General features: G+C 41.1%; 3 protein-coding genes across 7 annotated transcripts; all 3 read right to left on the bottom strand.

The window, feature by feature from the left end:
- Nucleotides 1-75: 75 nt before the first annotated feature.
- Nucleotides 76-7,189, bottom strand: trabd (TraB domain containing). Its single transcript, XM_003447135.5, has 10 exons — nucleotides 7,059-7,189; nucleotides 6,471-6,511; nucleotides 6,178-6,232; nucleotides 5,522-5,688; nucleotides 5,022-5,162; nucleotides 4,497-4,607; nucleotides 4,258-4,397; nucleotides 3,164-3,336; nucleotides 1,741-1,837; nucleotides 76-1,624 (listed from the first exon to the last, which is right to left on the bottom strand). The coding sequence occupies exons 2-10, from the start codon at nucleotides 6,492-6,494 to the stop codon at nucleotides 1,453-1,455; spliced, it is 1,080 nt and encodes a 359-aa protein (XP_003447183.1). The 5' UTR covers nucleotides 6,495-6,511; nucleotides 7,059-7,189; the 3' UTR covers nucleotides 76-1,452.
- A 288-nt stretch (nucleotides 7,190-7,477) lies between these two features.
- Nucleotides 7,478-15,303, bottom strand: panx2 (pannexin 2). Its single transcript, XM_005471077.4, has 6 exons — nucleotides 15,189-15,303; nucleotides 12,460-13,125; nucleotides 10,180-11,294; nucleotides 9,749-9,884; nucleotides 9,327-9,512; nucleotides 7,478-9,093 (listed from the first exon to the last, which is right to left on the bottom strand). The coding sequence occupies exons 2-6, from the start codon at nucleotides 12,686-12,688 to the stop codon at nucleotides 8,777-8,779; spliced, it is 1,983 nt and encodes a 660-aa protein (XP_005471134.1). The 5' UTR covers nucleotides 12,689-13,125; nucleotides 15,189-15,303; the 3' UTR covers nucleotides 7,478-8,776.
- A 1,301-nt stretch (nucleotides 15,304-16,604) lies between these two features.
- mlc1 (modulator of VRAC current 1) lies at nucleotides 16,605-24,676 on the bottom strand. Of its 5 annotated transcripts, none has more exons than XM_019361873.2 (12): nucleotides 24,558-24,676; nucleotides 21,353-21,673; nucleotides 19,937-20,026; nucleotides 19,718-19,771; nucleotides 19,503-19,604; nucleotides 19,260-19,361; nucleotides 19,084-19,155; nucleotides 18,601-18,717; nucleotides 18,421-18,477; nucleotides 18,011-18,133; nucleotides 17,667-17,837; nucleotides 16,605-17,460 (listed from the first exon to the last, which is right to left on the bottom strand). In XM_019361873.2, the coding sequence occupies exons 2-12, from the start codon at nucleotides 21,608-21,610 to the stop codon at nucleotides 17,380-17,382; spliced, it is 1,227 nt and encodes a 408-aa protein (XP_019217418.1). In that variant the 5' UTR covers nucleotides 21,611-21,673; nucleotides 24,558-24,676; the 3' UTR covers nucleotides 16,605-17,379. The 5 variants fall into 5 exon arrangements, with proteins under 5 accessions (XP_019217418.1, XP_025765168.1, XP_005471130.1 ...); XM_025909383.1 differs by lacking the exon at nucleotides 24,558-24,676 and adding an exon at nucleotides 22,008-22,318 and having other exon boundaries at nucleotides 16,605-17,457; XM_005471073.4 differs by lacking the exon at nucleotides 24,558-24,676 and adding an exon at nucleotides 22,008-22,317.
- Between the last annotated feature and the right edge of the window lie 549 nt (nucleotides 24,677-25,225).

Below are 25,225 nucleotides of genomic sequence, written 5' to 3'. Positions count from 1 at the left end.
TTACAAACTCAGTAAGAAGCTCTACAAGGAATACAGCTCAGTGTTGGGCAATGTAAGACTCAAAGGCAGCAGTGATAACAGAATAAGGCTTTATCTCCCAAATCTGACCGGCTCAGTTTCCTTCATAGAAGATAAAAAACAACAGTCATTAAAAACATGATGGTTCATGTGAGAGAAAGAAACATGTTTTGCAATTTTCAGTATTTCGGTCCATGAGTTCATCTCAGACTGGGAAATAATAATGCATATATTCTAAAAGTACAGTTGGCACACTGAATATTAGGATGTTTCCTTGTGATGGTTTTTAGAGACAACTTTCTGTATATAATGCATATATTTGTGTGAGAGGGCCCCAAACTGGAGGTATAAACAACTCTAGAAGTTACTAGATGATGCACTGCTCTTCCTGAGGCATATATAATCCTGTTCTGTATGCATGGTGATGACATAAATGGGTGTATGGTACCGTTTCAACTGCAACCAAGTCAACACAAACTTTTTAGTACTTAGAAAATAGGCAGATCATGTAATATCATAAAGACATCCTCTTTAATCTTGCATTGAACTTTTGCACGTGTAAGATAACAACACACATTTCTGCGGTTTTTATTTAGTTTACCGGCTCCAATATGAGGCACTTGTCTTGTTGATGTTGGCAGGACGGTGCACAGGAGTGAAGTTTGTCTAATGCTTTAAAAACGTATCGAGAATTAGGAGAATGACGCTCAATCTGATTCATAGAATTTTCATGTATTCCTTACATACATATGTGGGCCAGTCTATGCACTAACTATATATTGTATTTTTTTCACTTTCTTAACGTAGTTGTAATTTTTTTCCTTCTTCAACAGACTGCATGTACAGAACAAAAGTCTTATCAGTCGCTAATAAAGTGCTGAACTTGCTGAACTTGAAACAGGCCAATTACCAACAATAACGGTCGGCACTATATGAAGAAGGACTAAAGAAACAGCATGCTCCCAGAAAAATCCCCCACTATATCAGGGCAGGTGAGTAACAGTGAACCTCATGATCAGGATGCTAATCAAATAATAATAATGAAAAAGAAAACGTGTGCATGAGTCCTTTGAAGGAATGGTGTGGAAATTATAAATGTACTCAAAATGAACTATTGGCCTTTGTGAATCTTACCAAAAAACAAACAAACAAACAAAAATATATATATGCATGGATTTGCACAAAATATGCAAGGTACTCAAGAGTACTGTCATGGTTTCTTTGGCAGTACAGCCCTGTTGTGTCTACAGAGACATCATTATAAAGTGGGGAGCTCTGAACCCCATTAGGTCCTTGTTAGTTCACAATGTGGGCTGGTGAACCCTCCTCCTCCAGCCTCACCTGACACCTGATTTTAAGGCCATTGGTGATGGATGCATTGTTTTAATAGATCATAATGCTGTTTCACAGATGGCTTAGAGAAGACCAGTTGGGTCAAGCAGGAAGAGGCCGCAGTGTCTCCAGTAAAGATCGGACTGGAGGTAAAGACAGCAGGGCTCTACCTAAACTTCCACCAGCACGATAACAGGCATATCCCAGCATTCCCATCATGACGCCCTTTATGACAGCGCACAACACCCAGCCAATGCGTGAGGGAGGTGCGACACTAGGGAAGACAGAGACACACAGAGTTACGGTTGTAATGCCAAATCAAACACAAAAGGATTATGTTTATGGATTTATGGTGTAATTTACTGTGTACAAACAATATGCGAAACATACCTCATGATTTCATTAATATTAAGCTGCTTGTCCCAGTTTCGTTCTATGCCAGGGACGTGACCCATCCCTACGACTCCCACCACCACAGCAGGCACTTCTACAAAAAGAACAACGATAGCATAAACGACGTCTACACTCAATGCTTTTATGTTGATGCATAAAAGCATTGATTATTTGGGGGAACTGAGTACATCCCCACTTTTACATTTAAAAATAACACAATTATTCCAGGGAAACGATCTCCAAATCTGCAAAGCTTTCTCTAGCTTAACTATTGTAGAAACTTCTCACTACTGCAAAACATGGGCGTTACTGTCAAACTACAACATCCATAACCATTTTTGTAGTTTCACAATGAATACAGATTTAGTTTTTAAGTTTATTCAGCAAAAACAGAAGAGAAAAACTTACTGTTCTTAAAAAATGACTAAGTATTTCCATTAAATGTCTGCACCACATTAAAACCACACCGTCATTACTGGTCAGCTGATTTCACAACAATTGAGCCACATATCTGATGACAGATATGTGCACAGGCCTTGACAGAGATAGTTCTCATTTTCTCTCAGTATTTAACAGCTAAAATAAAGTTTTGACTCTAGTTTCAATTATATTGAGCAATGTTTTTTAACCACAAACTAAACAGACAAAAAAGTATTTTATAAGTGACTGGAAAAAAGGAATTAACACCTATATAAGAATGAAAGACAGACTTAAAAAAAACTATACAGTGAAATACACAGGCCACTTCCTTAGTTAAACACAGTTTAACCCACTTTTGCCTTCAGAGCTGCCTTAATTCTTCATGGCACAGATTTTCTAGGGTGCTGGAAACATTCCTCTGAGATTTGGGCCCATATTGACATGACAGCTAAAGTTGCATTTTAGTATAATGCTGCATTAGCACATCTACTTGGAGGTTTGATGTGTGTCCAACAATCATCTTTTACATAATTTGATTATAACAAGTATCTATTTGAGTTAGTGTTTCCTTCCTAATCAGCTGAAAGCAGTCTGGCCAGTCTCCTCTGACCTCTGGCATCAACAAGACAATATTTTCATGCAGAGAACTGGCACTCACTGAATATTTTCTGTTTTTTTGGCCCTTTGTAAACACTAGATATTTCCGTGTGGGAAAATCACAGTAGTTCCACAGTTTCTGAAACACTTAGAATCCACAGTCACACTTAGACCTTATGGCAAGTCCTTTCTTGCCTATTCTGATGCCTAGTTTAGACTTCAGCAGATTGTTTTGCCCATGTCGACATGCCTACATACAGTTGCTATCATCTGATTGACAGATTAGATTTTTGTGCAAACAAGCATTTGAACAGGGGTACCTAATGAACTGGCCAGCAAATGTATAATAACATAAGATGAAACTAATCCATTGTCCTAGCTTTTTGAGGATTGTAATACGCACTCTGGGCATTAGGGGGGGACTCCACACAGCGTGTAGCCTGTCGGAGAGTGTGTGTGAGGTAGATGTCTCTTTCAGCCACAATGGTTTTGTGAAGAGCAGGAAACTCTCCGATCATCTCTGACATAGTTTGCTCAAGCAGGTCCTTCTGTTTGCACTTCTCCACATCCTCTTTACTGAAACAAGACACACAATATAGCAGTCAATTTAACAGTGAAAAGGAAGTGGCACAGGGCAGAGAATATAGTTTTGTTCTATAACTGCATTTTATTATGGCACACTGAGTTTTTTATATGACATGTTTTAGAAACAATTTAACACTTCCTACTTTACGCCTTTATATAGGATGCAAGCAACACTCATCCTTAGAAGCATTTAATTTTCGTAATTATATTTAGTGCAGTACTAGCAGAGTCTGGATTAACATTGACATTTAAGGTTTTCAGCATAGAGACCAAAATTCCAGTTCCTGAATTTTGGCACAGTAGTAAGCATGAAGCTTAAATAGACTTTATCAGACTGACTGGTTGGTCTCCAACATAAGCTTTAAAAACATACTTGTATTCCTTTAAGTCTCCATAACCAACACCATTTTATAATTCTGAAGTTCAATCTCAGAGTTGCTGAAAGCCACAATGGTTTTATAGATTTACAGACGTCATCATTTAGAAAGAAGTGGTAGAGTTGCTGTTACTCTTAAAATGTGAGTGCTCACTGCCTGGTTGTACACAAAACACAAACACAGCAAGGCATGATGCTCACACATATACACTGTAGTTGCATCTTTCCCCAGGCAAAGACTCCTGAAAACAAAACGGTATTATCGCTTTACCAATTTCCACAAATTTCACCATTAACATTTAAACTTCTGTTTTGCTTTTGTACGTTTTCACAAAACTGAACCATCCTGAACCAATTTAGCGAGCAATATAATCCTTCTTGCCAAAAACTCTGAATGATGACTTTTCTCTAACTTGAGCATTATTCATGTATTTGATCAAGCTGTGAAATGATTCACACTGTCAGCTGAATATTTGGTACTAAAACAGAGTCATGTTGACACTGTGTGACAGAAAGTGATCAAGATGAATTTATACCTGATTGGGTCTGACAGAAAGCAAAGACCCCAGGCCAGACGGGCCTTCTGCCAGAGACTGAGAGCAGCAATGGCTCTCTTGAACGTCACAGGAATTGGCCGATCCCCGAGATGAAATTTACAAAAAGGTACCCGGCCAGCCTAAAAGAGAAAGTTAAAAGTTTTTAAACAAACAAAACAAAAACAACGACACATAATCAAATTATTCTCCACTTTCTTGCATTTGTGTGCATGAGTTACCTCTTTGAAGGCCTCCCTAAACTCTCCTCCAGGCGCCATGCCCAGCTGCTCTGTGATGTGAGCTGAAACTTTGAGCAGCAGAATCTGCATCAGACCCGACATCAGCCCATTCTGACAAACAGAGCAAATAAATTAACACCCACTTCCAGTGGTCAGTGGTCATTCTTTAAGTACATAGTAATCTGACAGTAATACAAGCCACTGAGGTAAGAAGGGCTGAATCAGAAGCATCTCTCAGAGGTTTCTTAACTTCTGAACTAAAGAAGTTACTTCAGAAGTTTTACCCCAAATATCAAAAAGTAGGAAACAAACCCAAAACTCTTAAGTGACACTCAACACTATATTTACACCATACTTCAATGATTTCATAGATGAAACTAAGTTTAAAATATCAGAACTTGACCATCATTGCCTTATTTGGAATATATGTACTTTTACTGTGTTTGTTTTATTATGAACTTTTCCACCTCTCTTCATCTACCACTGCTGTTTTTCACACAACCAACACCTTTCATAAATCCTGACCTGTTTGATAGCCTGCTGAACCTTATCCAGATTGATGTCTTTGGCTTCCTTTAACAGCGTATTCTCATCCATCTTCAACATCGATACCCTATACTGGCACAGCTCCACCACGACCACGTCTGGCTGCACAGCTCGGATTGTCTGCACCAGGAGAAGGAGCACAGCGGGTATGAAAAATCAAGAGACAAGTACAGAATAAGAAAGCAGAAGACTGGAATGTCAAAGCAAATGAACATTGATGAAAGAAGCAAGCACAAGAGAAATCAATGTGAAAGAACAAAAGAGACAAGATTATGCTTGCTAAAACAAGAAAATAAAGAGAAATGACATTTAAATATGTTAGCCTACTCATTATCAGTTTTCCTATGTTAAAGTGCTTCTCCGGACTCACAGAATTACACATAAAATTTCACCTACCATTAACAGTATATCACATTTTAAAAGGGTTAAAGTGGCTTCCTGCTCTGTAACAGTCCTGTTTTCCCCCCTCATTGGCTCACCGTGGCTACGTCCTTTTTGCTGCTATCACTGAAATGGGCAGTGCCCACCAGGTATAAGATGCTTCCATCAGGTGCAGTAAGACAAGACACCGTCTCTGGGAGTTCAGGAGACGACTGGCGGCGCTGGGCTCGCAACTGCCAAAGCAACTCCATTGCTTCACCATCCGCTATACAGGAGAGGGATAAAAGTTTATTAAACTGACAGAAAAATTAAAGTTATGTCTTACTATAACCATTATAGTATGTGAGGGAAGGTAAATAATGCACTATGCCAAATTGTAGAAATTTACATTTAAAAAGTACCTTAGTGAGGAATACACTAAGGTACTCCTTAGCACGTGCATTTAAATGACAAAAAATAGAGTTCTTACTATTTTACCAATAGAAAGCTACTTGAAGTTATTACTATTATTATTTTAGATTTACTTCAATAATAATGACATGCCTATTGCAATGCCCCCCGTAATACTAATGCATTCATTGGTCTCAGACTACATTCAGTTTTATTCATTCAAATATTCTTAATAAAAAGTTATGAATGTGAGACAATATTTCACAACAAGCGGTCCCTTAAAAATAAGGAACTACATACATCGTCTCATGAAATACTGTTCTCACAATATGTTTAGAAGGGAAAAAAAGAAACAACAACTCACAAAGATCTGGAGGAAGACACGGCATTCCGTCCCCAGAAGGGCCGACTGAATCGTCCTGTGAGACATTGAAACAACAAAGTTAAATATAGTGAGCTTATTTACATCAGCAGCAGATTAAAATGTTACTCTTATTGCTCAAGTCAAGTCAGTTTAAGAAAGGTGGGGCAGCTTCACATAAGTGGTAATTGAGAAACAACAGAGACTATGTTACATCACTCTAAAAACTCAGAGGGTGACCTGATAAAACACCCTATTTTTCAGCCAGACCAATACAAACGTGTTTCTTTACCAACCTCCGAGTTGTTTTCTTGGTCCATGCTTGCAGCCCTGGGAGCTGTATGTGACAGAGAGCAGATGGAAGTCATTGGCGCACACAGAGAGCGGTGATGCGTTCACTGACAGTAACGTAGACACAGCACAGCCTCAGTGACTGCTGACGTTGCTTTATGTGTAACGACAACAGCTGCCGACTTCTCTAAACGCAGTTTAAAGGCTATCAACGCTGGCTAAAGTAGTCGCTGCCGCTGATTTCTGAGAATTAAATCAAAGAGGCACCGTTATCTAAAACGAGAGCATTATCTGTAAGGTTAGGACAACTGCGCAGTAAAGGAAGAAGCGCCTAGTCGGTGGAAGGTCTAACGAGCAATACCTTACTTCCAGGTGTAGAGCTGCTAAATACTGAACGTGTAGTTACCGAGGGCTCTTCGTTTTGGCTAGCTACCCTTACTCAAGCTAATGTGGGCTAACAAGTACGCCTGGAATTTACTCTAATTAGAGGAATTTAAAGAAGAGGATTTTTTTTAATTAATGCGAATCTGAAATACGAGATATAAGATACTATACGCGCTAGTTGTCTATAAAAAGAAAGACCTGTTACTTACTAAGTCGGCCCTTCTGCCAGAGTGCTCTCCGCTAGTACAGCAGCAGTGTTCGGCTGCATCTGACAGCCGCGGTGCATTCTGGTACATGTAGTCATTGATTGTTTAGACCCATCTTGGGGGATTTAATTATAAAGATAACGCTTTTAATCCTTTTTTATGAACATTTCACACGTTACAATCAAAGCCATATTATCCATGTGATTACTCGCATTAGGACTGCCAAAGGTTTTCGCAGGGCAGCAGTCCTAATGTGTAAATCAACACAGTAAAATCATATTAAATCAGAGCTGTGATACAATGTGCTCTCACACACTAGTACTACTCGTCCTAAAGTGCTTTTGGATGCATTTAGTGTGCTTAAGTAGTCTCTAACAAGGGGATTTTGAGCTAGCCTATGGAGATGAAGTATCACCAAGACAAAAGATTTCATTTAATTTTAATGCCCCAGAAAAAAAAGTATGCATAGGTCTACCCATTCTTTAGGTAGGCCCTGAAAATGAGACTAATGTCTTCAACAGTTGATGTCCTGTTGGTTTCTGAGTCAGTGCAGGCAGTTCCTTTATTCTAGTCTCTGTACCCTAATGTATGCAGCTGCAAGAAATGCAAAAAAAAAAAAAAAAAAAAAAAGATTGTGTGTTTATAGCTGATAATGAAAACCTTAGTCATTCTTATAAACTCTTATCCTGCTCATCTATACATTCACTTCACATCAGACACTTCCTCAAGAAGCCAACAGAACACAAAAGGTCATATTTTACCAGTGAGTCCAGCTCCCTTCATCTCAGAGCTGCTATTAAAGTCTTCAAAAAGAACACATCACTGTAACTGCCTTTTTTTACACCATTAAAACATATCTGGCATTAGTTTCACTAAGCAGTATTACAGTTCTACTTTGTCTTACAAAGTGACGCTTTCAATGGGGAGTCTGCTGTACTTTCAAATGGCGTGCAAGTATAGTTAAGAATCGTGTTCTTATGCGATTGTGAAATGGCAGTAATTAGCCATGAAACATGTCATATTTAAACACCCCACAAGCAGTGAGTCATATACAGTGTCTATACATGTATAGCGTGTGGAATAAGATGTTCTAAGCGCATACATTATTGCCACAATTATACTGTGATCTTTTGCATATTAATTGTGCAGATCTCAACAACTGTATTGCATGAGCTACCTTTCTACTTGGCTAGTGGGATAAAGGGACTAAGCGTTATCATGTGATTAAAATACATTTTGTTTGATGTTGCAGATTTGCATTTCTAAAGTGTCTGCCTTTTTTAAATAATTATTAGGAAAGTCACTCATCGCTCTTTACCCTGTCTATATACTTTTTCAATATAACTGTGTGACCCTGCACTGTAGCACCCTGTTGAATTATGTCACTGCTGGTTTCATTGGTGGGTGATTAGCTATACACAGTCATCCTGAGACATGAGTGTGACATCATTTCCTACAGTAATAAGCTGGTCAACACAGGTAAAGAAACATATATCTCTCAGTTTATCCTTTCTGAAAGCTCAGCTTTGCCACAAGAGTCTTCTCAAGTCACATCTATTCCATTTCTGCTCCAACTATCCTGGAAGTACAGAAGTTAATTGAAAGATTAGAGGTGGCAGCTGATAGAAGGTGACTGGCATGGAGGTTATGTGTGTAGAGTGCAGTGTCAGGGAAAATAATCTCAGTCACGGTTCCTCTTCCTCTTCTTCTTCTCCTCTTCCTCAACATTCTCCTGCAGCAATGAGCTCCCCAGGCCTCTCTGCCAGCCTGTCCCTCCCGCTTTCATCCTCTTCTTCCTCAAAGAGAGTATGATGCATACTCAGTAGCTGGTGTGTGGGGGCTCTTGTTAGTGGAAGTGGTTGAGACTCAGCATTTTCCTTCTGAGTGGAAGGCCCCAATTGTTGAGGTGAGGACTTGGGACTGAGCGCATCTTCACTGGAGGGAGGGTTGGGGCTAACTCCATTTACATATGTAGTGGTGGACAGGGTCCCTGCAGAGAAGGCAGCGTTGGTTGATTCTGGAGAGCGAATCTTATTCTCTGTAATCAAATAAATATATAGAATAAAAACAGGAGATAAAGAGAAAGAAAGTCAAAATCTAAAATATTAGCTGGCCAAAGGCGATTGGCCATGCAGCACAAGCATCGTATGCAAGTAGAATTTGTATGTTGTAAATAGCTATGCCCACTGTCCTGCTGTAGAAATGCACTATGAAAGGCACATCCAAATGAAGTGATATTTCTGTCTCAGGCAGAAGCACAATGAGACCTACCTGTAATAGCACTGGACACATGAACCACAGTGTGTGTGCCTTCAAGGTACACTGTATCCATGTTGTGCTCTGAGGGTAGTGGTTCTGTGGTTGTGGTCTCCACCTTGGGCTTGCGAGTTGTCAACATATACGGGTGGACATCCAAAGAGAAGTTGCGTGTGTGCTTTTTCTCCATTCCACTTACATCTACAATCAGAAAATAAGTAGATGATTAGAGCAGGTGGGGAGACCATCCATTAAGAGTGTAGTTTAAACTGTGTCAGTTGATTTTATGGTCACAGAATTTGCCTACATAATACATAAAATACTGGATATATAAGAACATTTGTATCATACTGGTCGGATAGTGCGCCTAGCTTATTTAAACTAATTATAAAAGCTTTAAAATCTCTTTCTTACTACGTATTCAAACTACCCGATACCTTTTGTTGAAGGATGCTGTGTGCTCTTGTTATCCAGAAGAGGTGCAATAATGCTGTCTGCCACTATTTTTCGTCTGAGAGGTTTGGGTTTTTCCGGCTTTGTGTTATTTTCCAGGCGTGTCAGGGTGAGAGGTTCCTTCATATTGGACAGAAAATAAAAAGAGGTCATATCTTAACTTCAACTACAGTTCAAGTCTCCAAAAGCAACAGATGTAGTCTTCTCCTTACTATTTTGCATATATTGTAAGTCCTAAAAGAAAGCTGCTTCTTATGCCTCTTCAGTGAAAAAGGCCCTTATCAAGAGTTACTATTACACCATTTGAAGGATTATGGCTTAGAGTATGTGCACTCCACTGAGTCAATATTTAAAGTAAGGGACATTCTGCTTCTAGAGGATAGTACATTTTGTTTTCAGAAACACATTTCCTTACCTTAAATGGTTGAGGAAGAGGATTTGAGGTTGGGATCCATTTCATCTTCTTACGAGGTCGTTTGACGACCAGCGGCTCACCACCCATCTCTCTAACCCCGAGGTCAGAAGGATCCATATTGGGATCAATTGTTTGGATCCCAGATTCCCTCACAGTGGGTGTGGCATCATGGTTGGACTGTGCAAGTGCAGCCAGCAGCTGCCTGACTACATTGTCGTACATGAGGTCACTCTCATTGGTGATGAAGTCCAGTCGGTTGAGCGACTTAATGTGATCCCGGTTCTCATTGCAGAACATGGCCAGGATGTTGATATCGCAGAACTGAGACTTCTGCCAGCGTCGCCGAGTTTTAATTCCAACCTTATGGAGTTTGTCGAATACAAAGTTGGACTTGCGCACCACAAAAAGATGCAGCAAATTAACCAGAATGATGAGGTTCATGGTGCAAAGTAGAGCGATATCTACTGCTGCCATGATGCGCTGCAGCTGCACAGCAGGCAGCTTACAGTTGACCCTGAGCTTCAGCTCTGGATAGCTGCTAATGTCTGGGTGCTCACCTAGTGCACAGGTGAACTCATTTTGCCTTTGGCGGGCATAGTAGGTGCTCAGGTAGGAAATGGGTATTGAACTGAGGCAGATAATAGAAAGATGGCGAGCTAGGTAAATCTTGGCCAAAAAGTTGCTTTGGCCTCGTCTCTCCAAATATTTCTCAAAAAGGTTCTGCTCAGGGCTCTTCTCTTTCTCTGCATTCTCTATGATCTCCCTCCTCTCCCGCTCAGTTATGCCCGGCCCTTTGGACTGGATCTGCTTCTCGATCTTTGGGGCCCGGCCCTCAGCAGCTCGATGATAGCAGTTATCAATCTCTTGAAGCAGGAAATTGAGCTCTGAAGTGAGCCTTGTAGAGGCGAGGAACTCCCAGCCCAAAGCAGGAATGTACATGATTCCTGCAAAGGCCAGCAGGGCATAGGGGAGGAACTTGTGCTCAAATAGCGAAGGCCACTCAGCTGGCTCCATACCAGGTTTAGCATCACGAAGCTCTGTCCAGCAGTAGCCTCTTGCATACAGTGCCTGGTCTCGAGTGAAGTTGTGTGGTGTGTAACAGTATATGGACTCCTCTGAGAAGTATAAAGAATCAGTTCAAACTTTTCGTTAAATTATATCTCATAATTGTGCTGCAAACTGTTCTTCTTATTTCTGTTAGTAACAACATGTTAGTAAGTAAATGACATGTAAGATCAGGCAGAAATACTTTTAATAATATCAGCTCTAAATAACAATGATATCTATGCTACTTATTAAAAGTGATATCTGGAAATGGAGTCTTGTGCAACATTCAGTATCAGGAGTCAAAACTGAACCATAACATGGCTCTGCAAAACACTGCATATCCTTACAAACAGTTAAAATAATAGCTCTTCTTCAAGCTAAACCTATGACTTATGAATCAGTAGACACATGTTTCAGTGATTCATTACATTCTCTAGGAAATATCTTGCACTTTTCTTCATTTTTAATCAGTACTCTCATCTCATCTTTTAGAACCCATTCAACACAAAGCATTGTGTGTCTCTGATAATACTCAAGCCACATTTTGAAACGAAAGAAGCACCTTTCAGGCTCTCATAGAGTAAATGAGAACACCCAGATCAGTTCACTGTCCATTATGTACAAGACTAAAAGGTTTGAGGTATCACCAGTTCCATTTAATCTTTCAAACTAAGCCCTGTCACCTCTGTTATTATCATCAGTGGTTATTAGATTTTCTCTTTTAAATAAACATGCATTCTGTTGTTATTAGGGATAAGGATAATATGTGCAATGACAACACTTGTTTCATTCACAGAACGCTAGGCACCATCTTTGTGCTGAGTTTCCTCAAAAATAATAAACTCTTCTGCACATCCACTGACTTGCTGTTTAAACACATAGTCCCAGCTGGTTACATGCTACACAGAGCCTGACTCAGCAATGAACCGACATTCCTCTCTGGGTTTTCAATCTGTCCTCTACCCAAACCCACCCTTGTCTCCCAAATCTGCAATCACTTTCACTCCCTCAGTTCTCCAATCTGTTTTCTTCTCTCTCTGGCATCTAGTATTTCAGCTTTCCTTTTCTGCTCTTCACCATACTGCTTCCTTCTCTTTTATGCCTTGTTTCCAGCTTACACTTCTTACTACTGTATGTATGCAGCCAAAACCTTTCTCTGATCAAAAGCGGTCAGAGGGCAAACAGCTGCAGGTGTGGCTTTAGCAATGAACCCCCCCCCCTTTAGCAGCTCACCTGCAAAGTTCCTTGTGAAGACCAGGGTGACTAGCAGGATGGGGATGATGACCGTCCCTATAGTAACAACGCGATCAAAAGGAAGCTCCAGTTTAAGTTGCACCATGAGGCCAGCCAGTGCCCCGCCCTTCTCATCCTGAGAGGAACCTGGCAAGATCAGCTCCTTCAGCTTCTCGCCTGCAAGTAGAGCTGTAGCCATGTCCAAGTTTTGATCGAGGATGTTCTGCATCCGGAACACAAATAATGCACACCACAACCCCCTCTGGGCCAGAGGGGAGACTAGACACTCCCTGATGAAGTTAGATACTCGTCAAAACAATGCTAGCAGCCACACGCGCGCAGGAACGTGTGGCCAGCTTCAGCCCCTGTCACCTTGTGTGGAAAAGTAGTGGGTCATACTGTGTGGCCTGTGTTCTTCAGGGCTCAGACTCTTCTACCGTTTCATGCAGCTCTTCTGTTGCAGACAACCAGACATAATGTGCACTGCTCACTCAGCCTCTCCGTTGTGCATCCCTGTATTTGTGTGTCTCTACAGTGTCTGGCCTCAGTCTGCAGACCCTGTGCTGCAGGTTGAGAAATGAGCTGAGTTTGGGGATGTGTTCTTGCAAACCCCAGGGACAGTTGTTACATGAGCTTGGGAAAGGAGAATCTGTGACCAGTCCTTTCCTGAAAGACAGACAACAAGTTAAAGGCAGTGTAGTGTGTTCATTTCTATAAAGGTACACCGAGGTGCAAGTTGTCATTGAATGTACAATAGCATATTAGTATAATTTAAAAGAGCAACAGTCTGATTGATACTGCTTCACACCTTCTTCCAGAAGGCTCTCTGTTCCCATCCATCGTCCTCTTTAATGCAGTCATGTGCCCAGGGATTTCTAATCCTCCCTCTCTGACCAGTGAAGTATGAGGAGGATTCTTGTCTTTGATCAAGCAAGGACACTAAAGGGCAAGTTTATACTCAGAGGACTATTTTAATTTTAAACTGTTTAAAGCAGACTTTGCCATTTTGATGAAGCATCTATTTGTGTTAATACATTAAAGGCCTGATATCTTGGGGACTGAGTCTGTTACAGATTTCACTCCGCTCCTCTCTGGACTCTCTGGAACAATATGTTCACACAAGGATGTCAGATGAACCCCGACACTTGTCAGTGACATCGGGGGGTTATCATGTGTGGCTTATCGTCTGCGTCTGAGAGTGGCTATTTGAGATTGAATGCATGCATGGTCAGGGCTGTAACTATGGAAATGCTTTAAACTTGCTTGGTCATTTCACAGGAAGCTCTTAAAAATTCCCTTCATGCGGAGTTCGTATACATCACCACTTTCCATCAACAATCCCTCTTGCTCCTGCATATTTTCCCCCTTGCCTTTACTCCTACTGGCCTCCTTTCCAACCTCTCTTTATGTAAAAACACAGTTCATATGTGAAATCTTTTTTTTAAAGCTCTCAATTTGAGGCTCAAAATGTAACCTAATATCTTGATGAGGACAACCTTGAGAATGTGGTTTCATGGGTAAAAGGGACAATTAGCTGCCAGCTTTAAAGCACATGCTTAGCAGTGAGAAGGATCATAAGAAGATGATTCTTTTGAAATTACAGCAGAGTATAATATTCAAGGTTGCACAAGTTAATGATGAGATCACTGGTTCTATATCTGAAATAGTGAAGAAGATGTCTCTCGTGAGGTATGAAACATCTACTTTAAACTATTTTCTCAACTGCCTCATGACAGTCAAGATCATTTTTATTTTTACCCTCAAAGACTATCTCATGGAAGATCAGAGAAGAAGTAAAGTTTGCATAATTTAAATTTAAAGGGGTAGAACACCCATTTCGGGGGCTCAGCTGGAAGCTGCACTGCCGTCTGCGAACCACTGGCACTGGTCCAGTCAGACAGATTATACTCCTCAGTTGGGCAATGCTACCAGTGTTTAGAGAGGGAATCCCAGATTTCTTGGCTACTACAACATCCAGCTAGAGTTTGGCCAGTTCAGCCAGCTACAAAGACACAGAGCCAGGCTCCGGGACAAGAGCTGAAGGAGAGAAGCTCCATTCATTCATTATTAATTAATGATAGCTGAGGAAGGAAGAACTTTCAGGACTGATGTGATGTCTTCTCACAAATGTGATCAGATAACAGTCCAGTTAACAGAGTTTAGACAACGTTCTCTATATGTCCTAAACAGTGCACAGGAGACGATGTCATCACCCTTACGGTTTCCTCAGTTGTGTCAGTCTCTGACGGAAACACCTGCAGGAAGATTTATTTGGGTTGAGAAGATCACCATGCCCTTAGCCGGTGTTCTGCTAGGATACCTTTAACTGCTGTTTCCTGACTATCATGTCCAAGACACTCGAAAAACCATGAGGACACTTTCACCACAGACATGGCATTGCAGTGAATTGCAGCTGCCTGCAAATGACGACCCCTTTCAGCACCCGCGCGGTGGATAGTTCCCGAATAGCCAGCCAGAGACGAGCCGCTAAACAACATCAAGTGTAGCGATTCAATGTGTGTGTCAGAAGAAGCGAAAGTATGTGTGAGCGTGTGTGCTGCTCCGTGTGTGAGAGAGACAGAAGAGGAGATGCTCAGGATGCTGAATACCTGTATGAACTGTGTACCTGTCCGCACCAGATGAACCACCGCTACATTTCTTGCGCTGGTGCCAAAAACGGAACAATGTGCAAGCTTTAAAATAAACAAACAAAAACAAAATTCACTCACCGTCTCTCGTTGCATCTCCCGGCACGGTAAGAGTTAATCTGCAGTGCGGGCGAGCAGCTACAGCATGTATCCGAGGCACACCGGTTTGTTCCGCCTTTCCCCCCCCAGCTCCAACCCTCTCCTCTTCCCTCCCCTCCCCGCCCTGCTTCTTCCTCAGAAACAAGAGATGAGAAACACATTAAGATTCTGTAGTTCAACACATCCCCTCTCTTTGAATCGCAGGATTAAGTGCGCATTTCAGAAAGAAAGGCGAGCTAAGATGCTAAAAACATATCCCAATCCATATCCGGATTATATTTATTTTGAAAGATTTACCTGTGAAACTGCCTCTTATAGACACAGCTCTATGGATTTTAGGATTCTTGGATATGACAGGCCCTAAAAGATAACCTTCTATTAAATATAAATAAGCAGTCCTTAGAAATGTTATTAGTATTACTATATTTAAAGGCTAAGACTTGTCACTGAAGCCTTTAGTACAGGCTAAGTGAAACAAACACCGGCTATTAGTCTACTCAAAGTCCACATTAGCTTAGTCTACAACCAAACCACAAGGCACTGACAGGCTTTTGTTTCCCACTGATATTGGTTTATCCAACCTGCCCATCATCTGTGACTGTGGGACTGCCACAGAGACACGCAAACAGGGAATGGGAAAGATGTCTGTCATTCAAACTCACTGGGTGTGGCGAGCATCTTTGCTTTTTTTGGACGGTCCAAGACATCAACTAGTCATCTATTACTAAATTATGTAGGCCATAATTTCAAGAAGTACTTAAAGGAAAACGACATAAATTGCTTAGTGCGCTGAAATGTATTGCTTTTGATCACGCTGAATGTCACGGATGAACTTTCTGCTGCAGAGCACAACACTCCTGTACAAGGACAGTTTCATCGATGCTCTCTCTTCTTTGTCTCAGACACTTTTAACTCAAGCCGGTTTCCACCGGTTGGGGTATCCTTACCTCACCGTCTGCCATCTCTCACCCTCTTCGTGGTCATGTTGCAGTATGATAAAGCGTCTTGTTGTGGCGGTTTAAGTAAAAATAATAATAATTATAATAATAGGCTAATGACCTGATGTGATGAGGATTATATTCATACTTGACAAGCCAAAACTGACCAGACATCATTATAGTGACCACCCCATTTCCTCCTCCTTTATATTTTTAATATGAGTAAGAGATGTGCGGTGTCTAGCTCAGAGACAGACACAGGAGCAGAGGGATGCGGGAAAATTAATAAAGGAAGGAAATGAAGTTAATAAATATAACAATATGAGAAGGCAATTTTCATGTCCAAATGCAAACACAGGGGTGCTGAAGTTATTGCAATTAAATCAATACACATATAAGTTCCACCTCACAGCTTGGTATCAAATTATAAGATAATATCTGAACAACATTTCCATGAAAGTTATTTTCAGATGAAGACTTTTCTTGTTCTTTTTTTTCCCAGCACAGAAAAAAACATTTCCCATTCATAAAAACATTCAACACGTGCACAAATTTACTCTTTACATACTTGGTGCTGATGGCATTTTATTTTGCACAAGGCATACTTTCAGTTAGTATCATTTACATCAGCTGATACTGCTGCACAGCGGCTATATTAAAGCAGTTCTCCTGTAAAAACTACCACACAAGGAACACAGCTACTGAGTTAGACTTTGACACGGAGTTAAATACACTTCATTAGTTTTTGTATCTGTTGCATCTTCCACCATGATTAGTCACCAACATGTGAACGGGCAGAAAACTGTTTCAAATTAGGATATATAATGAACTCTGTTTCAATGTGGTGCTAGGGACATTTTCTATTACTTGCCATTGACTCGCATATTTTCAATACAACTAGCATACAGTGTAAAAATACATTAAATCTGACCTAAAAACACCACAGTGGTACCAATATGGAAAACACACATAAAAGCATTATCTATGTAAGAAAAAAAAACTAACAAAAGCAAAACAAAGTACACGGTTTCAATTTTTTTTCTCCTATCTTTGCTTCATTTTCGTGTATTTTGTTCTTTATTCCAGTCTCCAGTTTCCCATGTCTCTCCAATACTGCTTTTCCCTCTTGTTCTAATATTCTCTGTCTTCTGATTGTACTCTTGTATTTGCAGCTTACAGCGCTTGTTTTACCCTTCTTCTATCACCATGTCTCTCCAAATTCCTGGATGTTCTCTTCATTGAGCCATTTGGACCACAACTGCCTTCCAAGCTCTGTCTTTCTCAAAATCCTGCAACGCTCCATTTGATGTTTGCTGCTGTGGAGGATGAAAAGGAAAGAAAATATTCAGAGGAATCAGGTGTTGAGCATGAGTGGTACCGTGCTATTTTTGCATGTAGTTCATTAATTGATACATATGCATTTACATGTGGTATACCTCGATGCTATACTGATCAGTAAATGTCTGTTGTTGTAAGTAGTGATATAGACAAGAGCAGGATTTGCACATATGGGTGTGTTTACCTGGCATACCTCACAGTAATGCATCGGGGTCTGAATGTTGTCATCACACTCTGGAGCTCCCATGCGAAGCTGACTTTTGTAGGTGGCACAGTGCACCACAGTGGCTGAAGTAAGAATTGCCTGCACCAGCAGCAGCACCATCAGAATCAGTAGCAATATGTCATAGGATTGCTGGGATACAAAGAGAGACAAGCACATATATGTGAAATTGGTGGAGTTTTAAAAGTAATTTCTCATGATTTATTTCCCCAGCTCCTGTATGTTTTTTTTAATGACACCAGGGCTAAGTGGATAACTCTTGAAAGTACAAACACAACCATATATTTTCACTTCATTAGACTAACTTTGGCTGTAGGCACATCATGCAGGAATATTTCAATAAAGCTGATCACACTGCAAGAGAGGAAGCCAGAGGCTGAAAAGAGCAGAGGAGACGTCACGCTGCTGATGGCAATCAACACCTCCACCTGAGAGATACAGGGTTGAGAGCAGAAAGAAGAAAGGCGGAAAAAAGGACACAAAAAGCCAGTAGAAAGAAGAAATAGATGTGGTACTTAGATAGATGAAATTATACCTGCTCCAATGACATTTTGCACCCACATGATAGCAAATAGCAGGAGGAAAAAGTTTAGTCATAAAACACTGAAGTATATGAATTTCAAGTTTAAAACCAACTCCATGGTATAACAGCTTTACATTCACACTGTACTAATCCATGTCACAGATCCTGCAGCTATCAGATTATTGGACTCACCAGGCATTTGTTAGGGTATTCTGACACAACATGACTGGCAATAGCACTGGGGAAGCACTGCAAAGAATAACAGGTAATGTTAGGCGATTGAGTCGCTCGTCAGTCACTTTAAATATACTTTATCATTCTGAGTGGCCACAAGCGCCTTAAAAAACAGTAAGCTTTATTAAGCCAACTTACAGCCACAAGGATCCAGAAAAATGTAACAGATAAGTAGGGACCAGGCAACAAAGCGTCCATGTTGAGCGCAATAATGCCTCCAAATACAGCCGAGATTCCTACAATCACTTCAATCACCTGTTGCAGACATCAGTTATGGATTAACAATTACATACATTAAAAAAAACCATATACATATATATCTCCAAAAGTTGAATCTGTTCATGTACTGCTGTGATCGCTGCTCAACTTTTAATTGTTCTGTTTGAGAGGGTTATTTTTTGCAGCTCCTTCAATTGTTACATATTTAATGGTGACTTCTTCAGTTTCTGAACTGAAGAAGTCACTTGGATGAGTGACGAAACGTTTCTCCCACAAAACGCTACGTCCAGATGAACAGATTCAACTTTTGGAGATTTACCTTCCTGGATGATTGAGAATGCATCAAGACATATACATATATAGGTTATATAGTTATACTTATTTATATGCAAGTTTACTCACAGAATATGCTTTAAGGAGCCGAGTGGGGAAGACTGCAGGTTTGATAATCACAGGCCTGTCGTATGACCCCGACTGGAGGATGGATAGAAAAATGAAAAGTGTTTAGGATGAAAGAATGAAAGGGAACAAAAACAAAAACAAAAATCGCTCATGTAGACATGCATACACTCACACACCTTCCTGTGGCAGCAGCAGTCCTCTGCAGAGCGGGCTGACAGGATGACAGTGCTGGCCATCAACACCTCCAACAAGATCATCAGGATAAGGTTGAAGTTAATCTGAGAACAGACAGAACATGTTAGGGGGCGAGAACAGAGACACGACAGCTGAAAGAGAAAACAAATTATAAAAGAATAACTCAAAATGTTTGTGTTTGTGCATCCAAAAGGACACGTAGTTCTCGATACAGATGGACTCACATTGACAGCTGAGGGGTTCAAGACCAGCTTACAACCAAACCAAACCAGGCATGTGGTCGTCACAGCAAATGTTGACACATAGACCACTTGAAAATCTGACACCTTGAAGGAAACATGAGAGTCTAATTAGTATCGTGCTTCGGTAAAAGCTTCAATTAAAAACCATTAAGACATAATTATCTGTTTAGCCTTTGGTGAGTTCATTGTTTACTCACTGCAACGTGTCTGTTCTTGGCAATAGCAAAACTAGCTATTGCTGCAGGGATGCCCTGTGAAGAATACCAACAAAAAGGAGCTGCTAAATTTATCTGTGAAGACAATTACTGCCATTTTTGACATGACTCCTGTATAAACAGTGTGAAAGATGCAGCAAGGTATGCTAGATTTCAAAGCAATATCAGCATGTGATTAAAGTAACTGTGATGGTCACTTACAGAGCCCGCAGCACAGCGCAGGTAGTCCATGGCAACAGGAAACACATTTCCCAAGTACAGAGAGAAACCAGATGTGATGAGCAGACTGCCCTGAGGACACCGACGCACACACACATGCAGCCATGTATACGCAATTAAAAGGGTCATAAATGCATTCAGCAGGTAAAACTGTGCAAGAATTCCTCCCTCATACACACGTGCCATTTGAGAAGTAACTAAGCCAACTGCATAATCCTGCCTGGTGCAACAGCCCCACCAAGACTCTTGCGTCCGGTGGGCAGGTGTCTGACTGATAAACACTAAATAATCATAACTGATATACCTGCAATTTACCAGAAATACATAGGTATGTTTCTAGTAGTATATCTGTGACAAAGTGGGTACTTTTTTTGCAATAAACACAATTCGGTTTTAGTTTGAGCAACAATTTTCTGGCATGTAGCGTTTACAAGTGTGTATTAGATTTTATCATATATATTTGTGTAGTCAGCATTATCATTTTCATTTTACAAAGTATTGGAGACTACTTTTAGTTAACCAAACTTCATTTCTATCTAGGGTAACGTCTGTATAGTTCAGCTTCTTCCAATGTGAAGCAATTTACACATTGCAAAACCTTCAAAATTTGCCCGCGTTGATCCTTGCATTGAGCTGGGTGTGTCTCCTCACACTTACACTATGTGCACAAGAGTATTGGGCCACATCTCTTAATCACTGAACTCAATAATAATATGGGGTTGGCCTTTGGCTCCCTTCCAGTTCCAGTGCAGAGAAGTCTTGATGCTTACCATGACAATTATGTGCATCTAACTTCATGGGAAAGAGCCTTTTATGTTCCAGTGCACAAAGTAAGGACTGGCTAGGTGAGCTTAGTGTGGAAGAACGTGACTGGCCTTACCTCAACCCCACAGAACACCTTTGGGATGAACTGTAAGGGAGATTTTCAGCCAGGTCATCTATTCCAGCATTAGTGTCCAACCTAAATGATCTTCTGGATGAATGGGCAAAAATTTCCACAGCCAGACTTTCTATATAAAAGGCTTCTCAGAAGAGTGGAAGGTATTATAGTTGCTAAAGGAGGGGCAAAAAGTCCTTAAAATGCCTACAGATTTAGAATGGGATGTCCTAAAAGAGCTTTTAGGTGGTCCAATATTTTTGTCTACATAGTGTAACACAATATGCATGCCCAAAATCAATCTGCTAACATTTTAATTATTGAAGCAACCCCATCGTGGTGTTCTTTCCTTGTGGAAGCACAAGACAAGATTTCTTGTTGCCACTTGTCACTCAAAATTTCAAGATTGGGGCTACTCAAAAAAAGGAATCACCCCAAACTTTAAATCTGTGTGTTATGGACTAAATAGAAAAATCCTGTAGTGTGCTTCCGTTGCTTCCCCTGACTGTCTTTCCTCTCACCCCTATGAGGACACTGTAGAGCCAGGCCCTGTAGCTGAAGCAGGGGTGCTTTAGGGGCTCCGGCTGGGCCAGCTGCAGGTCACTGGCCCTCACGTCCACTGTGTAGCTGTCCCGTTCAGACCTATCCCGCTCCCCTCTGTCTGGCCTTCTCTCAGCTCCCCGGTCACCCCGTCGTCCCAGTGTCCCATTTCCTCTCTCCAGAGTGGGCATGTGGGTGTAGGTGAACTCCTCTCTGGCCGACAGCTCCTCGCGCTGCATTGTTAAAGTGGCTGGTGGCTTGGTTCAGTAGCAGGATGAAAAGTATGGAGTGAAGAAAACACCCTGTGGGAAAGAATGAAAAAACAAAAAACAATATCACATTCCAAACAAGGACAAGCTCTTTGTCTTCTCATCATGTTTCTCTTTACGATCGTTCGTTTCAACCAGAGGTCCAGTAATTGTAAAAAATGAAGATGGCAATCGGAGCTCTCAGATCTGGGCTTTCAGGGGAAAATCAATTAAAATCACATTAAACAAAGAGAAAGTATGCCATTAGGCTACTAATCATGCAGTGTAACAAAAACACCCCCCACCCCCTCTCCTTGTTTCTGTCTATTGAAGCCAAGAGAACTTACTCTAAATTCCACTGCTTCTTTTTTTGCTTGTCTGAACTCACCTATTGTTGTTTGTCTCACAAAATCTTCCCAGTTATTTTCCTGGAAATGTATCCTTCAACAACTGGAATCATATAGCCACAAAGAAGACAGTTTGTCTTTGCTCGAAGCTCCTTCTGCTCCCCATCTCTCTCCCTCGCAACTTGCAGCCTCTTGCACCCCCACTCTCCTCCTCTTTTTCCTTTTCCTCGCTTTCTTTCCCGTTACACGACGTTACTCAGAAACAGTTCTGAAAAGTTTTTTTGAGCCCATCAAAGTGTGGAGCTAAAACACATGGCTCTTGTGCTGCCAGCCTACTTTGTGCCAAAGAGAGAGCGGCTGTGCATGACAACAAGGGGAGGATGAAGGGGCTCGCACTGGGGGCAGAGTTAGAAGGGCAAACACCCTCTTTACCCTCCTTTTTGCCCATGCAGCCACACATGCACATCGAGGCACTCACAAAACTGAACAATAGGCCTTCAGAATTGAGCACATAAGAAATTTAGAAAGTCACATTCATAGCAAGTAGAAATTCGCATAAAAGTGCAGAATCAAACTGTTGGTTTTTGCCTACAGTTGAGTGCGTCCCCCTGTTGTGTTTCCCTCACAACTTCCCTCTGTGTTACTTAGTGTTTCACTGCAGTTCACAGCCCACTAAATTAAGATGCCCAGCAGTGCTTTAGAAAAGAGGCGACAGAGACATTTCCATGGCCTAATCACATGGTCCCTTGTGTGACACGGCTAATCCGATGATGGATCATTTCTGCTCCATATAAGAATCTCTTAATGATTCATTAAGGACTAAATCCAATTGGATAACAACATTTTGTGGGTGTGTGTTAATTGTGTCCGTGTTTAAATGTCTACATATGTGAGCACCTCGGGATTCCTTTCAGTCTTTAACACAGCCAAGCATTCTCAGTTCAACATTGTTCCTTGGCGGTGGTAACCATGGCGACTCCTTAACAACTGCTGTTACCACAGCCCTTGCCATTCTCCGCCCAAAACACCACACACACGCGTGCACACGCACACACACACACACACACACACACACTGCAAATACCATGACCACTCAGAGACAAGCATTTTGAAACTGCCCTTGGAGAAGGCAGAGGGTCTGGAAAACACTGACTGAATGAGACACAAATCAATATCCAAATATTAATATAACAAATCAAAACAGAGTATTATGCTACTCGTGATATTTATGTCCAATGAAGATAAATTAATGTCAGTATTAAGTTTGGAGGGTGGCATGAAAAAGCAGCTACTCTAATGGCACTGCTATTGTCTTGACAATAATTTTAAATGGATGCATGTCTGCGACAAACGCTTTTAGCCTTTTTTGTAGAAGTGTAAACTTTAAAAGAACAAACTCTGTTCACTCTAAAAGCCTTTGTTTCTCTTGTTCCTCTTGACTTTTAGGGATATACTTAAGTCTAACTCATTTTTCCCCTCTGATGAGAATCTGTCTGCTTCCCACTCTAACTCCATTCGACACCCCAAACCACTTTGACATTTCAAGCACATCTGGCCGGTGCTTAAATCTGCACATAACAATCATTCCCAGACTTCAGACTGCCAAAGCCCGAGTTTGAAATGCAAAAATCTTCTGCAGCCCACCCAGTTCTTTACTCGTGACTTGATTCTCCATCAACACCTTTAGATTAAGATTCAGGTTAAGATCCAAGAGGATTAAGGATTACGTAAGTTTACGTGTTAAATGATATGTCCCTGTCTACTACATCTTTTTACATTTTGTAATAACTGAGTATTTCAGTTAACTGATTTTTTATTAAAAAGGTTTTTTTTTTTTTTAAATGTCTGCGATTTTTAGGGCCCACCTGCAGTACCTTCATGGCCCATGAGGTGGCGACTGCTCACACTTCGGTTATCACTGGTGTGAAAAATACAACACAATGGGTGTTCTAGAAATGCTGTAGAAATTTGAAAAACAATTTTTAATACACAACAATGTATTTTTTTCATATTTCCTATTTTCATAACATATTTGAGTGTTTATTAAAATAAACTTTATTACTTCAGAAATAACAAAGACCATGTTTATTTCAGGAACAGTACTCAAGACCAAGTTGTATGGGTCCCTCCTAAGGAGGCCAGGTCTCTTCTTCTGTCATTGCAAAATTTGCACATTGCCACAGCTGTAATTTAAACCCCACGCCCCCGGTACTAGGGGCAAAAAGGAGGAGATCGTGTTAAACAGTCAGAAATATAAGTCCCGACATGTGAGGTATCCACTGAAACCTCTAAATCTCAGCTAAAATCTCATATAAACCATTTCTACAACCACCAAACACAACGAAAACAAGCCATGATTAAACGAGCAGTTACATAAATGCGCACAAGTCCGCTAAACAAACAAAACCAAACCAGAAATTCTTCAGACTTCATATAACCGGCTAAAGGAAGGCTAGTTATCTTCCAGAGCTATCACTGATTCCAAACACCAAGTTTCACCACACTCTGACCAAAATTCAGTGAAAGAGCCACAAAAGAAGACCACAAAAACACATAGCAGCGCAAATGCACTTAGACAGAAATTGGCTTACTGTCCCGATTTCCTCCATTATTTTCGCAGGTAGCTGGTAGCCTCTTGATTATCAGCAGTTACCACGGCTAACTAGCTGCGTTAGGGCCATTTCCATCAAACACCTCCATTTTAGACCCACCTACAGACACGTGACTGGACAGATGCCACATGCAGTAAATTTGAGCTGTGTCCAAATTCATGGGCTGCATCCTCCTGAGGACCCGGCCTTTGCGGTCTACGTGGGCCGGGTCCTCAGAAGGTCGGGTAGGCCGGAAGTAAACGGCTGTGAAATTGGACGGTCTAGCCTTCTGATTAAAGTCACTGCTGTCTCGGTGGAGTTTAATAAACTCGGCTGTCTGCTCATCGGCCGCTTCTCCTGCGCTGATAATTGGCGTCTGTCTTGTGTCAGTGACGTAAAAGACGGATTTAATGCGACTTTACCGTTCACACAGCAGTCGCTTTCTAAAACATCAGATACGTATCGGATTCAGTACCACATACGAAAGTGACCCAGATCGGATTTGAAAATATCGGATTTGTGCCGTTCACACTGTCATACCATGATCGGATACGGGTCGCATAGGGTAAAAAAAATCGGATTTGATGCGCTTTCGCCTGCAGTGTGAACGTAGCCTAAAACCAAGGAGGAACCCACCCAGGGGATTAATAAAGTTTTATTTTATCTAA

The sequence above is a fragment of the Oreochromis niloticus genome, linkage group LG7 (genome assembly GCF_001858045.2).
Source record: "Oreochromis niloticus isolate F11D_XX linkage group LG7, O_niloticus_UMD_NMBU, whole genome shotgun sequence".
Taxonomy (NCBI): Eukaryota; Metazoa; Chordata; class Actinopteri; order Cichliformes; family Cichlidae; genus Oreochromis; species Oreochromis niloticus.
Note: the sequence above shows the minus strand (reverse complement) of the source record. Positions and strands in the feature narration are given on the sequence as shown.

Excerpts from the sequence above, each read along its gene's own strand:
- trabd (XM_003447135.5), bottom strand. The coding sequence starts at position 6,494 with ATGGACCAAGAAAACAACTCGGAG. Across the intron at positions 5,163-5,521 it reads GCAAAAAGGACGTAGCCACG|ACAATCCGAGCTGTGCAGCC; the intron begins GTGAGCCAATGA and ends CTCCTGGTGCAG. Across the intron at positions 4,398-4,496 it reads TTAGGGAGGCCTTCAAAGAG|GCTGGCCGGGTACCTTTTTG; the intron begins GTAACTCATGCA and ends TTTCTCTTTTAG.
- panx2 (XM_005471077.4), bottom strand. The coding sequence starts at position 12,688 with ATGCAGAACATCCTCGATCAAAACTTGGACATGGCTACAGCTCTACTT. Across the intron at positions 9,885-10,179 it reads CTCTTCCTCAACCATTTAAG|GAACCTCTCACCCTGACACG; the intron begins GTAAGGAAATGT and ends TCCAATATGAAG. Across the intron at positions 9,513-9,748 it reads ACAGCATCCTTCAACAAAAG|ATGTAAGTGGAATGGAGAAA; the intron begins GTATCGGGTAGT and ends TTCTGATTGTAG.
- mlc1 (XM_019361873.2), bottom strand. The coding sequence starts at position 21,610 with ATGCAGCGCGAGGAGCTGTCGGCCAGAGAGGAGTTCACCTACACCCAC. Across the intron at positions 20,027-21,352 it reads TCTACAGTGTCCTCATAGGG|GGCAGTCTGCTCATCACATC; the intron begins GTGAGAGGAAAG and ends CGGTGTCCTCAG. Across the intron at positions 18,478-18,600 it reads TTTTCTGGATCCTTGTGGCT|TGCTTCCCCAGTGCTATTGC; the intron begins GTAAGTTGGCTT and ends TATTCTTTGCAG.